At 35.8% G+C, this 12,954-nt stretch overlaps 1 protein-coding gene and 1 long non-coding RNA gene across 2 annotated transcripts; both read left to right on the plus strand.

Annotated features, from left to right (window-relative positions):
* Window positions 1-255: 255 nt before the first annotated feature.
* Window positions 256-6,353, plus strand: LOC100369787 (QRFP-like peptide receptor). Its single transcript, XM_002738851.2, has 2 exons — window positions 256-471; window positions 3,619-6,353. The coding sequence occupies exon 2, from the start codon at window positions 3,619-3,621 to the stop codon at window positions 4,930-4,932; it is 1,314 nt and encodes a 437-aa protein (XP_002738897.2). The 5' UTR covers window positions 256-471; the 3' UTR covers window positions 4,933-6,353.
* Window positions 6,354-10,373: 4,020 nt separating this feature from the next.
* LOC144359624 (uncharacterized) lies at window positions 10,374-12,621 on the plus strand. The gene is made up of 3 exons (XR_013422061.2): window positions 10,374-10,427; window positions 11,407-11,498; window positions 12,057-12,621. It is a non-coding gene; the product is annotated as an uncharacterized LOC144359624 (long non-coding RNA).
* The last annotated feature ends 333 nt before the right edge of the window (window positions 12,622-12,954 follow it).

The following is a 12,954-nucleotide window of genomic DNA, read 5'->3' on the forward strand; positions in this document are numbered from 1 at the left end:
TGGACTAGTATAATAGATATTGTTATAACTGAATAGATAGCAATTTTTTAACCAAATGGGAGCATATTCAGCTCATGTCTGCTTTTATTGCTTCATGGACACTAAACACTCTTTCTTGTGTACACTTATTGGATACTCAAAAAGTATAGATGAAGCTGAGCCCATGACAGCTGTTTTGTCCCTCCAGACATAACTATACGAGCCCCTCTAGATATAATGGTACAGTTCACACCATCTTACTACGCTGTACACGAATGTGTATAATAGCACTAACTTGTGAATCACGGTGGTCATAGCACCCAGACCGGGACACATTTCTTGAACTTGACAACTTTCTTCACCGTGAAACGATTAACACTGTGTGACAGGATTGACGTTGAACAAGTGCAGTAAATAGTTCAATTTCTTGTTGGAACAAACTGCTAGATAAACAAGTCACTCTAAAGTGGGTTAAGCCGTTTCCTAACAAAGGTACGTACACAAAGCCAGTACAGTGTATAAATACACTTAGGCCCGGCAGTGGAAGCCTCGGATTGCCGTTTCGGGAGTTATGAGCCCACTCCGCAGCTTAATCAAGGAATATAGTCAACGAGACTCGGGTTGCCATATTAAGATGTATAATCACTCCATGCCGCGTCTCGTTGAACTTCTTTTAATCATGGCACTTATAGTATTTTACTGACAGGTTTCGATTATTAACACGGTGCCCTTCGAGATAACTTTCTATACTGGTTCGTACCACCTTTAGTTGGTTGGTCAAACAATCACAATAAGCCTTTACAAATGTTATGTGGAATGTTTTGTTAGAAGCATAAGAAGCAGGTAGTCATGCGTAAATGTATTACAGTGAGGTACTATCCATGGCAGGGTTCCATTTATAGTCTACAATTTGAGTGTTAAAATGACAAAATTATTTAGTTCTCAAAGTAATACATTTAAAAAACCGACTTTCTAAGTTTGTGAAGAAATATTTTGCAGCAACAAATCAGTTAGAGCCTGGCAGGTTGTTGAATCATGATCACTAGAGACACGTCTATATGCCAGAAAACACAAATCTTTTCATTCCAGGGATTAGTAGACATATGTCCTTGGCATGTTTGTATTTCACGAGGTCATATGACCGGCTAATGTTATTCAAATCTCGTTAATCATGTGCATGTCTTGAAATAAATGTGTATCTAAATGTATAATAAATCCCTAATATATGCACATAATTAATGAGGTAATGTGACTAGATTATATAAATCTTATCCTTGTACACAATAAATTGTTAGTACATACATATCTATAATAGATCTCTGGGAATTAAATAAGCGCATATTTAATGAGATCACGTGATCAGCCAATTTATTCAAATTCATTTATTCAAGTGTACAATACCGAATTAGTAGTAAATGTGTACGAACTATAGCAAACTAGACATGCAACCTTGCTATATTATAGCAAAAAGAATGCACACATGCAATACCATGATCACGCATTTCCATCCCATGCAATACTGTTATGTGTGTTTTAAGACTCATGTTTAAACAAATATGTATTCATTAGCCACTTTGTCTACCACGTGACCCATGGCATTTCATCATTTACATGTATTGCATGTAATCCTTTAGCCCAAAGATTCCTATCACTGAATGATGAAGATGATTCGTACATTACATTATCAAGTTACCAAAACATATACGTGATTATTCCTGCAATGCTGATAGCATTGTATATTATGCACGCCAGCATGCTGCCTAAATTACTATGTTAAGCTCATAGTTTAAGAGTTGACCTATCTATGGCAAACCAACATCATTGCAGTTATATTTATGAAGAAACTGTGTGTAGTAATACACTGCATATCAAGGGTCCGTGAAAAGCTAGTCAAGTGAATCTGGACCTGACAACACTATACAAAGTAGCCATGGTGACTGTGCGAGAGCGCCAATATATATTGGATTTCAGCACTAAACAATCCATCACTAGAAATAAACAAATATATATTGACCATCAAAGCAACAAATACGTTTGAATAAACACCTGAGACCTGATTTCAAACAGATTACAACACACACATATGAGGCGGATCAAGCTGTCCAGAAGTTAGTGCACTAACTATGAGGTGCATCAATAAGACAAAGAATACTTATTAATATGTTGCCATCAGCGTAATACGTCTAGAAAGTTAAGATATAGACTGTACCACTAGTGTTCAGACAGTACTTGTTTGTGCAGCTTGTATTTCTCTCAGGAACTTTGTGGATTACTCTTGTTGCAAGAGACACATTATTGTTGGTATAGTAGATCTTTACAATCTTTTGTCGTGAAGATCTGAGTACTTCTTGTCCCCACTGCTTTCTTTGGTAGTTATTGTACTGTTCCAACAGCTTTCACAATTATGTAATTAGATTTTGGATATCTGGGACTGGGCGTTTGAACACTGTATATGTAAATTCCCAATTGTTGATACTATCTGTGAGTCATTCTTGAACACTATTTATTATTTAGCAAAACTGAAATTTTAGTTGTTATTTTATTCTGAGTTTACAGTACTATCACTCCGAAGTTGTCCGTCTACCTATTACGAGTATTAGTCTAAAGTTACGAGGTAGTGTTTTCCATTCAGTATATATAAGACAGTGAATACCTTATGCCATGATTTATCTAAACCTCTATGAACCGTCAATTGTTTCTTTTGGTTGTTTGATATTTTAGAAATGCCTGTTGTAATCATGTCAATTATCGCAGATGACATACTTGGTCAAAATATTATGTTTCATTAATCCATCATCTATAATTATCTAGTCTCTGTAACGTCACTACTCAGCAATGTATGGATTTGCATGTTTACCACGTGACACCTTTGGCATCTAGTTTGCCGAAGATTGTTGCATCAGTTATTTGTAACAGTACTTGGAACTGACGTTTTGTAACTGATAATGTTACGTTTTACAGCTTATTTAAAGCTATGTTGATCTATCTTCTAAAGCATTCGTTTGTTTTTCCAACTAAGTCCTTGTGTTCATCAACCCTTTCTATTTCACCAAAATCAACCATCCATTGCAGTTCTACTTCAACTTGTCTCAGATCATAAATAACACCTATATTGGTACATGAACTACTGGGGGCACAGATTCATCAATTTCTATGTGTACATCCTCTCCCTTAAAACACATCACTATTATCACTCAATATATGCCACCGTTGTTAATGGCCATCACTCTGTGCACGAGATATCAAGGGTTTGAAATGCACTGAGGCCTAACGTGGCGTTGACGGTACACATTCAATCTCAGAACACTATGATAAAACTTTCCGTTTTTTGACATTATGAAATTATATGATTTGTATGCATAACAATAAAGTGTTTTTACCAAGTAAATTATTAGTGAGTGTTCATTCAGACACTCAGACGCAAATGTTCTCCAAAGCTGCAAAGTTAAATACTTGCAAATACCTCTTTTTATGACAACGCGCCATTTTGCTGCAAACATTTTTTAAATATAGAAAATTTAAATGAGAATTATAGTACAATTACATCAATAGCGACACTGTAGGCTTCTGGGCAAGGACATGTTTTATCTTATACTGTTATTCTGACTCGGATGATTATGTTTGCTTTATATAAAACAGATGCTTGGTAACAGAAGTATGCCACAGAACGAAAGTGATTATGTAGCCAACCAAGACAACGATGAAGGCGAGTGTGATGGGTTAAATGGGTGTTTTGAAGATATCCCGGTTCCCGGTGAAGCATACTACATATTTTATGCACTTTCGGCCATACTAATCGGCGTTGGCAACCTACTGGTCATCATAGCTGTCTTTAGAAACAAGAAGTTACGCAGTTCAGCCACAAATATTTTGATTGTGTCATTAGCCTTTTCTGATCTTTTTATTGGACTGTTATATTGCCCGTATGTAGTTGTAGATTTAGTTGTCGGTGGAGTACAAATGAAGGAAACGTACCTCTGCCGAGGTTTTGTAGTAATCACCCGTACCTGTTTAACTGCGACAACATTCGCATTAGTTGCAATAGCTATTGATCGGTATCGTGCCATTGTTCAGCCAATGCAGAGGAGAATCTCTGTGCAACAGGCGAAAGTAATGTCAATCATTGTATGGGTTATGGCTTTTCTGTATAACAGCGAAGTATTTGTCACATACAAGATAGTTTTCGAGAGTTGGCAGGAAGACGGGCAGAACTTCTCATATTACGTATGTGATATACAGTATGAGTTAGTATATATTGAGAGTAGATACATGATAGCCAATATGATTGTGATTTACTTACTTCCATTGTTACTTTTGATTTTTCTTTATGCGAAAATGATACATGTGTTATATTCGGGTTCATCGATCAACGACGAGTCTAGACGGCGTAAAAGGAAGGCTGTGAAAATGCTGATTCTCGTTGTAATATTGTATGCTTTGTCTTGGGGGCCTTTTCGGGTTCATGCAGTGCTTTACGCTTATGATGAAAGTTGGTTTACTGATTCCAATTTTATCTACACTATCATATCTTTCGCATTCACGGCAAACAGCTTTGTTAATCCTATGATTTACGCTTACTGTAACAAGAATTTTCGCGATGAATTTGTCTTCATCTTAAGTTGCGGCATAAAGAGCCCGGCGAAAAAGGCGGCGAGTAATACTAGCAAGGTGACAAAAAACACGTATATGAGCGAATCGATATCAACTAAGCCTTTGGCAGACAGTGAAACAGGGAGTGGAGCCGACAGAAACGGCACGGTGTACGAAAACCAGGCTCTTGAAATGGATAGCATCGACAATGTCGTACGGAATACAGAGAATGTCAGTAATAATGAGCAACGTACCAATGGTGGAAATAATGATGTAACGACACAGCTACCCTCGCTCCTAATGTCTGATGATAATGCGCAGCCTGTGTCTGTTTCGCAGGGAACGCAGACTATCCTTGGGTAGCAGTGTTTAATCAGGCCTAAAAATGAAAAGAAAATATTCATATGCTTGGTCGTCATTATTTCCTTAATCTGGAAATTAACGATGAAAATGTCATGTCCAGACAAAATAAATAAACATTTCGGTCCCAATTGTTGTAAAAAAGAATCACAGCATCCTTTTTGCATCGTGTAGCGCATTTTCGATGATTGCTATTTTTTGCCTGTGATCTGCGTAATCAATTATTGAATAAATAAAGACGAGAGAACAACCCAAATATACTTATTCCATAATTTTGTATTTTTTTTTATAATTTCTTTGTTAGATAAAAAATAATAATGTAAGGGAGTCTGTTATTGACGAGCATTTTATAAACATTATGCGGTTTTATTTTATGAAAAGTCTTCAAAAGATTAATAATCAAAATGTTATATATATTATATTTCATGTGTCTTGCTTGTGATGCGTCTTATTCAAAAAATGTTTTTTTTTTATTAATACCGATTATGTTTTTATATTTTTTTGAAATAGTTAACAGAAATGATATATACTGAGATTTATACTGAGACATGTTCCATTCCATATCATATATCATTGTCATATATCAAGTATTGTATGCTGTAAATAAACTGCTTTGTCTTGTGTATACCGTGTTTATTTTTTAAATGTGCTTAGTACGTGAGATTTGCCCCCCCGGGGGGGGGCTACTTGCATAGAAGTGCAATACGAGTATGTGCCGCCCGACTGGGGTGTCATTTCACGTTATTTTGTTTAGAAGTTGGTGGTCATTTATCAATGGTTTGGTTTAGAAGTGTGTAGCATTTATTCCATTTTTCACAGGTCCTTATATTCAAGGCCAAACACCGGAAAAGGCTGAATAAATTGCATCGGCCGGATGCGCTCACTGGTTGCGAAAGTTGTGAGCTGGGTGTTTTTTTCGCTAAAAACACTTTTGTTTAGAAGTGGGTATATAAATAGAAAAAAAAATGGTTTAGAAGTGAGTATGGTTTACGAGAGGTGGGCTTCACACCCTTACCCATTTAATGTGGAAGTAGCCCCCCGGGATTTGCCATGTATATATCTAAATTATCTAAGCCTATAGGTACATAGTCAACAGTGTTCGAGTAAAAAGCAACACATTACAACACAATGATAACATTATTTAGATTACTGAATAGTTTCAACTGTATAGCCACTGTATGCTAAATACCCGTAAATACAAATGTAATCTCTCCAGTGCCTATACTGTAATTATTGTGGTTAAGGTGTTCTTTTTACGGACGGGTTTTGGTTCAAAACCCTAATCGACTGACTGACGTCTGCAGGATATTTTCACTTCCCTTTTATCAATTCCCAGTAGCCATTTATTATTGTCTGTTATTGTGTTCTCTGTCCGTTGAGCTGAGTATTGAATAAATATTGAACAATCTGAATTCTTACAACAATTCTCTTGATTTTTGTTTCTATTCGTTAAATGTGTTAATCCTTTCACTCAACCACACAAGTTGCCAGCTGAGTGCATTCATACATGTTTATTTGGGATTTGGGATTCGTATGGTAACTATTTGTACGTCCCACGGTAAACCGTAGATAAATTTGAAGAAAACTTCAACCAGTTTAACGAAATTTAAACATGGCGTACATTGTTATAGGAAAGTGATACCCATGGAAAATAGCGGAATGTGTATGTCCTTCATAAGTTATACATATGATCTATTATCATACGCCGTTCTACAATAATTTTCGTTATTGTAATCACCTTCATATTATTGTACTAGAGTTATTGTCCTCTATTTGATCCTTGAACTGTCCACCCGACCAATGAAAACACAAACCAAATAATCGCAGTACATATATGCCGGTATTTATTATCGTACAATTAATTTTTCTTTAAGCTGGAATTAAAATGTCAATAAAAATATAATTTTCGCTTTCAGAGCTAATTTTCACCAGGTGCTGTCAGTGACGTGTTCGAAATTTGCGTATGCGAGCAGACTGATGCTAATTGTGAGCGTTCGATTCATACTCGATCGGACATGGCAACCGACTAGAGTCACGGCCATGTTTTTTGATAAGTGTAATTTTTCAAAACCGGGATGGTCGCACGCGCGGAGTTCTAAGCGACGATAGCGACACACGCTAAAAACGCAAAGGCTTATTGGTAGACGCTTGTCTGTGAACAATGACACGCTATGGTCATCTGGCGCATGCGCGGGTGACGGCTCCCCCGCTTTAACTATATCGATTTTAATTGTGAAATCAACAGAATAATTTTAAAATGCAAATACAACATTTAATTATGAATGCGTAAGATACGAAAAAACATGGCCGTGACCCTCCTCGGTTCCCATAATGGAACCATAATAAAGACCATAATCGCTTTCTTATGCCTTCAATCAATAACAAACTGTCTAGCAGGTGCATTTGTGCAGCCACGTTATGATTATCTTTAGAAAGTATTATAGTATGTAGTAATGACCAGAAGATACAAACAACTTGAAAGATCAGCGGCCAGGATACTGCTTGACGGAGCTCGATAACTACTGCCGCAATTTCGTCGTATATAAATAAGTGAAATAGAGTAGTCATGTCCTCTGTACATTGAAACGCAGTGGTGTGGAGATGGGTGAGTAGAAGCGGAGTTCGATCAAATGAGTGTTATCAAGCGCAAACCCGACACTGTACTGCTACCTTAAACGGCTCGTTTCTGTTTTAATCGTTTTAGTCAACACAATTTCTATAATATTAAGGTTATACACAAAATACCGGAAATACTGTCATTAATTACGCAATTACCAATAATATTTAAATTGGCGACCTTAATCATAATATTGTACCGTTGCATAATGGGATTACCAAGACAACCCCCACATTATTGTTACCGGGACAAAACTATGGTTAACCACAAATATTTTTTTTTTTACAAATTTTGGTGAGATTGTACTTTAACGTGTTTCCATGCCTATGAATTTCTTAATTTGTCATTACAACAACAAAGTAACTAATGATATAATATTTGTAGTAAAGCAATAAACGAACGAGTTAATATAAATATTAAGTAAGATACTTGTAGAAACAATAAAATTATAACAAAACTCACTGTGTCGTGGTCATGAATTCGAATCCTGCGTTTCATATGGTCACACCATTCCTGCAATGTACAGTTACCCGACGTATATATTTCAGATAAACAGTGTGCGGTCTCTTCTTATCGAATAATGAAGGACTTCGATGACGGAAATTATTGAATCTACACTTTGTTTTTTTAATTCCATTTGTGATACGCAATTCGTTTCCGATTTAACGTCAGAATTGGGTACAAGTAAATCATATGTGCATCCCATTCGCGAATTGAGCACATTGCTATGGCAACAGGTAAGCCGGTGGTTAAAATTCAAGTAATTAATCTCTCAAATTGAAAACAAACGCAGTCACTTAAAAATACGCCTTCCAACACTTAAAACAAATTACATCGAATGCTTATATAGTATTATAAGCGTATTCGCCTTGCTAAGTTTTGATGAAAACACCAAATCACAATTTCCATCCAACCTACTCCCATTTTCATCTACTCACTCACCAGTACATCACACCAAATTAGGCTTGAAAAGATGGGATATACAACTGTTCTGCACTGTCATATTCCTATCATCCGTCTGTCATCCATATTTATGATAAAAATAGCGGTTCTTCGGTTGGTTGACTCTAATGTCTTCCCTCGTAATTTGGGGCTTACATATCTGTATTAGTTTCTAATCGGATACATATAACTAAATCATATATACCTCATGAGTCAGATTTTAATTTTAGGTTGCAAAAGGGGAAATTTTTCACATGAAAACGTTTCTTGAATGTAGACGAATCAATAGTGTCCATTGAAGAAATCGCCAGGATGGTACTCTTAATTGGTATATTTACATAACAATATATATTAAGATGTTACTGGCAAGATGCATAATGTTTCCCCAAATTAGCACCATTTCGAATGATATTAGTGTTGGGAACACCACATACAGATGGGTGTTGTGAGTGCACGTAGCCCAAAGCAACTTCCCGATGTTCTGTGGTGTTATTATACACTGACTGCTTTAATGTAATTTGTACTAGGCATGCTCAGCATAGTTCCACGTTCAATAAAACATATAACTTTAATCATTTTTTGACACTGACCACTCAGAAACTAGGAGCAGTTTTACTGCTCAACATAACTCAATCCTTTTAACAACACACTGAACAATTCAGGATAACTGCTTTTAAGTTTGCAGTGAAGAAGTATGACCAGTAACACCATAGATAACATAATGTGAATGTGAACTTTCTCTCACCGGCACCCCATGTTTTTAAATCTACTACGTTAGTGACATGTGTTATAAATAAAACAATAAGAGGGGTGAAAGTGAAATACAATAATTTGTTGAAAAAATACAAGCTCGTCAAACATGTAGTGAATTATTAAGATTGTAAACGCTTTTCTGTAAACGTTTAAAAAAAAGGTCCCTAAAACAGTCAGACTTATTTACATTGACCTATCAAAATACAAGGTCATACACTAAATTTTAGCTAGAAATATTCCAGTGTTTTCTGGTAATAGGTTTATCCATGCGACAATGTCACGTGACGCATATATAAACAAATGACTACCGACTATGCTGAAATGTGTTCTTTTATATCTAGGCTTTGAAGGTTTTGAATGTGATAACAGACAGAGAAATATTTCACCACACTTCCCGCTACCTTGACATGAATAAAGAATGCGTGTAATTGCATTACGGAAGTCTACCCCAAAATAATAATTTCGCGACCATGGAGAGAGCATCGATGTTTGCTAAACGGGCCACGTGATAATCACGTGAGCAAGAGCGATACGACAGTGAATCTACTATTTTTGACACAACGTAGGACCATATAACTTGAATGTAACAAGTTGCATCTCGGCATTTATATTTCGAACACAGAATAACTTTTATATTTAAACAAATTCTTACAATATAACACAATGAGCCAATTTGCAAGTTTCACTGCACCCACAAATTAGATGAAGCGAGTCAACATCACATAACGCATACAACATTCCCTGTTCCATCCATTTTAACAATATTTCAGTCGCTTAATCTGCCGTGTAAGAAATATCCATTTATTCATAGCCATCTGTAGATGTTGTGTTACAAGTAGAGTTTAATACAGTATTATTTACAGATATTATTTCTCTGCTTCCATCCAATTCTAATGGTGATGCCCTTAACCGTGTTTGGGCTGACCTAGAAACTATTATCCGATATATGCGTAATATGAAATATTTGTAACCAGGTTTTGATTGTTGCGTTTATAGTTACAACATTACATCATAAACTATTTCCTCCACGTCACTAATGAATGATTTCAGTAATTAGCATAGTGTTTACTACTTATCAATTATAATATTGAAAAGTAGCGCTTATACAGTATATATAAGATTTATTCTCCAGGAAAAAACAGTGCTGGACAGACTGATATTTTCAGGTACACGTAAATATCACAAGGTAAGAAAGTCTTTTTATTTATGTTGCATTATTTGCATTGCCTTCCCGGTGTAATTGCATCGCCGGTTTGACTGATTTGAAATGGACTTATCAAGTTATGTTTATTTCACGTCCTATGGTATTTTGAAATTTCACTGCAGTGCAGCAGACTGCTAGAAGAAGTGATCGGTAGGCACAATTATTGGTTATCTTCTCCGATAGGATTGCCCTTGAAATAACTTTTGTGTGTGTGTGTGGCTTTCTAACTCTTTTGTGTTTTTATTTTTTGGGGGCTGGGCCGATTTTGTTCATACTTGGTAGGCAGGTCATACCATCATCTCTGTTTGGGTGGGAAAATCAGCCATGTCAACGGCCCCAAAACTGATTTTTTTTAATACTTTCGCGCCAAAAAAGGTAACTGTGGCCAAATGTATTACCTCCTGTCAGCCTTTTAATAGCAGTGTTTAAATGATCATGATTTTTATTATTGTTGCGCACCAACGAGAGACCACCCGTCCGGCGCCGACATTGTTACTCTATACAAAGTAAGTCCTGTAATAATAGCTGCGTTCAATCGAAAGGTCTAGAAAACACGATTGCAAAACGGTCGGAAATAAAACGTTTGTAATTTTATCAAAATCTAGGTTAATGGGTTAACTTGCATGAATATAATAACGATAACAGCAAAAGACGCGCTATTGATAAAGTGAAGTGACTTTTGGAGACAGAATGCTCTTTGTAAACTTCGTATATGGTTAGTTATAAACCAACGTTAGCTTCACACTCATGTGGTTGAGCAGAGCGGATCGCAAATCATTCTACTGGATTGTGTTATTTAGTCGCTTGTGTCAGCGGAGTGACACACACGCACTGCAGTATGAATATGCAAATTATATAATTATAAGTTTCACATTAACCAATATAGGTAATGTATTATTTTGGAAACTAGCTCTGATGTATATAGTATATTAAAACAATATAAACCATTTCTTTTTTACAGTTTTGAATTATGACAATGACTCGAACTATATTCCTGTTTATGATTATTTACGCCATACTTCTTACGTATAACACCAGTTATGCCCTTACCGGGTAAGTACATACGAGACTCTGTATTTTATATTCTTTGAGTTATTTGAGTCATTACAGTATATAATCTGTTAAATTTAATAATTGGATCATATATTTAAGTGAATTTGAAACCATCATATTCCAAAATGTGCCAATCTTTGTATTGTTTTGATCGTGGGCATGTTTGGATCTACTTTCTACATGTATCCTAAAATGCAAATCACCTCAAAAATGTGTATACAGTTGTATACCAATGAGTGGCGTGTACTACGAATAAGCCAGTTGACTCATTAATTTTGACATTAATTTTGAAAGAATGTGATTTTTCAAAAATGATCTTCTCGATAACCTCTACGTCTTTTCACCTCGAATAGGAAATAAAAGCGAAAACAAATCTAGTCTGAAAAGAGGTGAAATTGTTGAAGATTTGTTGAATGGGTATCCATTTCTTAGGATGTATTGAAACAGCTCCGCAGATATTGGTGACACACGCTCTTACTGACACTTCAGTATTTTTGAAGTAATCATGTTCATGACACATTATTATTAAATCTACTTTCTCGATCTATATTTCTTTAGGACTTTGGGACGTCGGCGTGGTAGTGGGGGTAGCGGAGTAACCCCTAGTGGGCCCCCTGAAACACCAATCAATGCAGAACTTGTGGCGTTCATCCATGACGGTACTGGTGGATCTTTTGAATTGGGGGATACATTCGACTGTGCATGTCAGACAAGTAGCAAGAATGGTAATGGTAATGGTAATGGTAATGGTAATAGTAACAATTAATTGTAACTGCGCTGGTTGTCTAGCAATTGTGATGTTACACCAACCTGGATTTTGACCTCAGTTTCTTAGAATACCTCGTTCATACCACGTAGTTCTATATCCCGAAAATAAATCAATTATGTATTTGTTGTTTTGACAAAATATTTAAATCATTGTATTTCAGTAAACTATCAAGCCGTTGTTTGATTTCTTTATAGTTTACTCATTTTTAGAAAATTGGTTACAACATTCTTGTTAATCTGTAAAATGCGTATATTTATCATAAATCATGGATGAAGATATTGTTAATGTACAGCAGATCTGTCTGCTGTAAATCTCATTTAATTGATTCAGAATTAAAACAAAGATATAAACTGATTTGAATAGTCTTGTTGCTGCCATGTTGTTTAAATGGTCATAGCATCTTCTGTTATCAAAGACACATATATTATACATGAAACATATGATTCAGAATCACAACTATGTCAAACGCTACTCAGCATTGTATGCAGATATACTCCCCGCTACGTCTTAAGGTAGCGAGACTATTATTTGTGTTGAAAATTACGATTTTCACATTTATTTATTAATTGATGAAATGCACTATAAACTTTCATGTGATAAAGTCAACATAACATAGAATGTCATGTAAGTTGGTTAAAATGTAGATTTTCTGAAGGGAAGCAAGGCAGCCTCAGTAGTGTTTTCCAA

Source organism: Saccoglossus kowalevskii, chromosome 14, assembly GCF_978046115.1.
Source record: "Saccoglossus kowalevskii chromosome 14, keSacKowa6.1, whole genome shotgun sequence".
Classification (NCBI taxonomy): Eukaryota; Metazoa; Hemichordata; class Enteropneusta; family Harrimaniidae; genus Saccoglossus; species Saccoglossus kowalevskii.

Bases quoted from the DNA above. Each gene is read 5' to 3' on its own strand.
- LOC100369787 (XM_002738851.2), top strand. From the start codon at position 3,619: ATGCTTGGTAACAGAAGTATGCCACAGAACGAAAGTGATTATGTAGCC.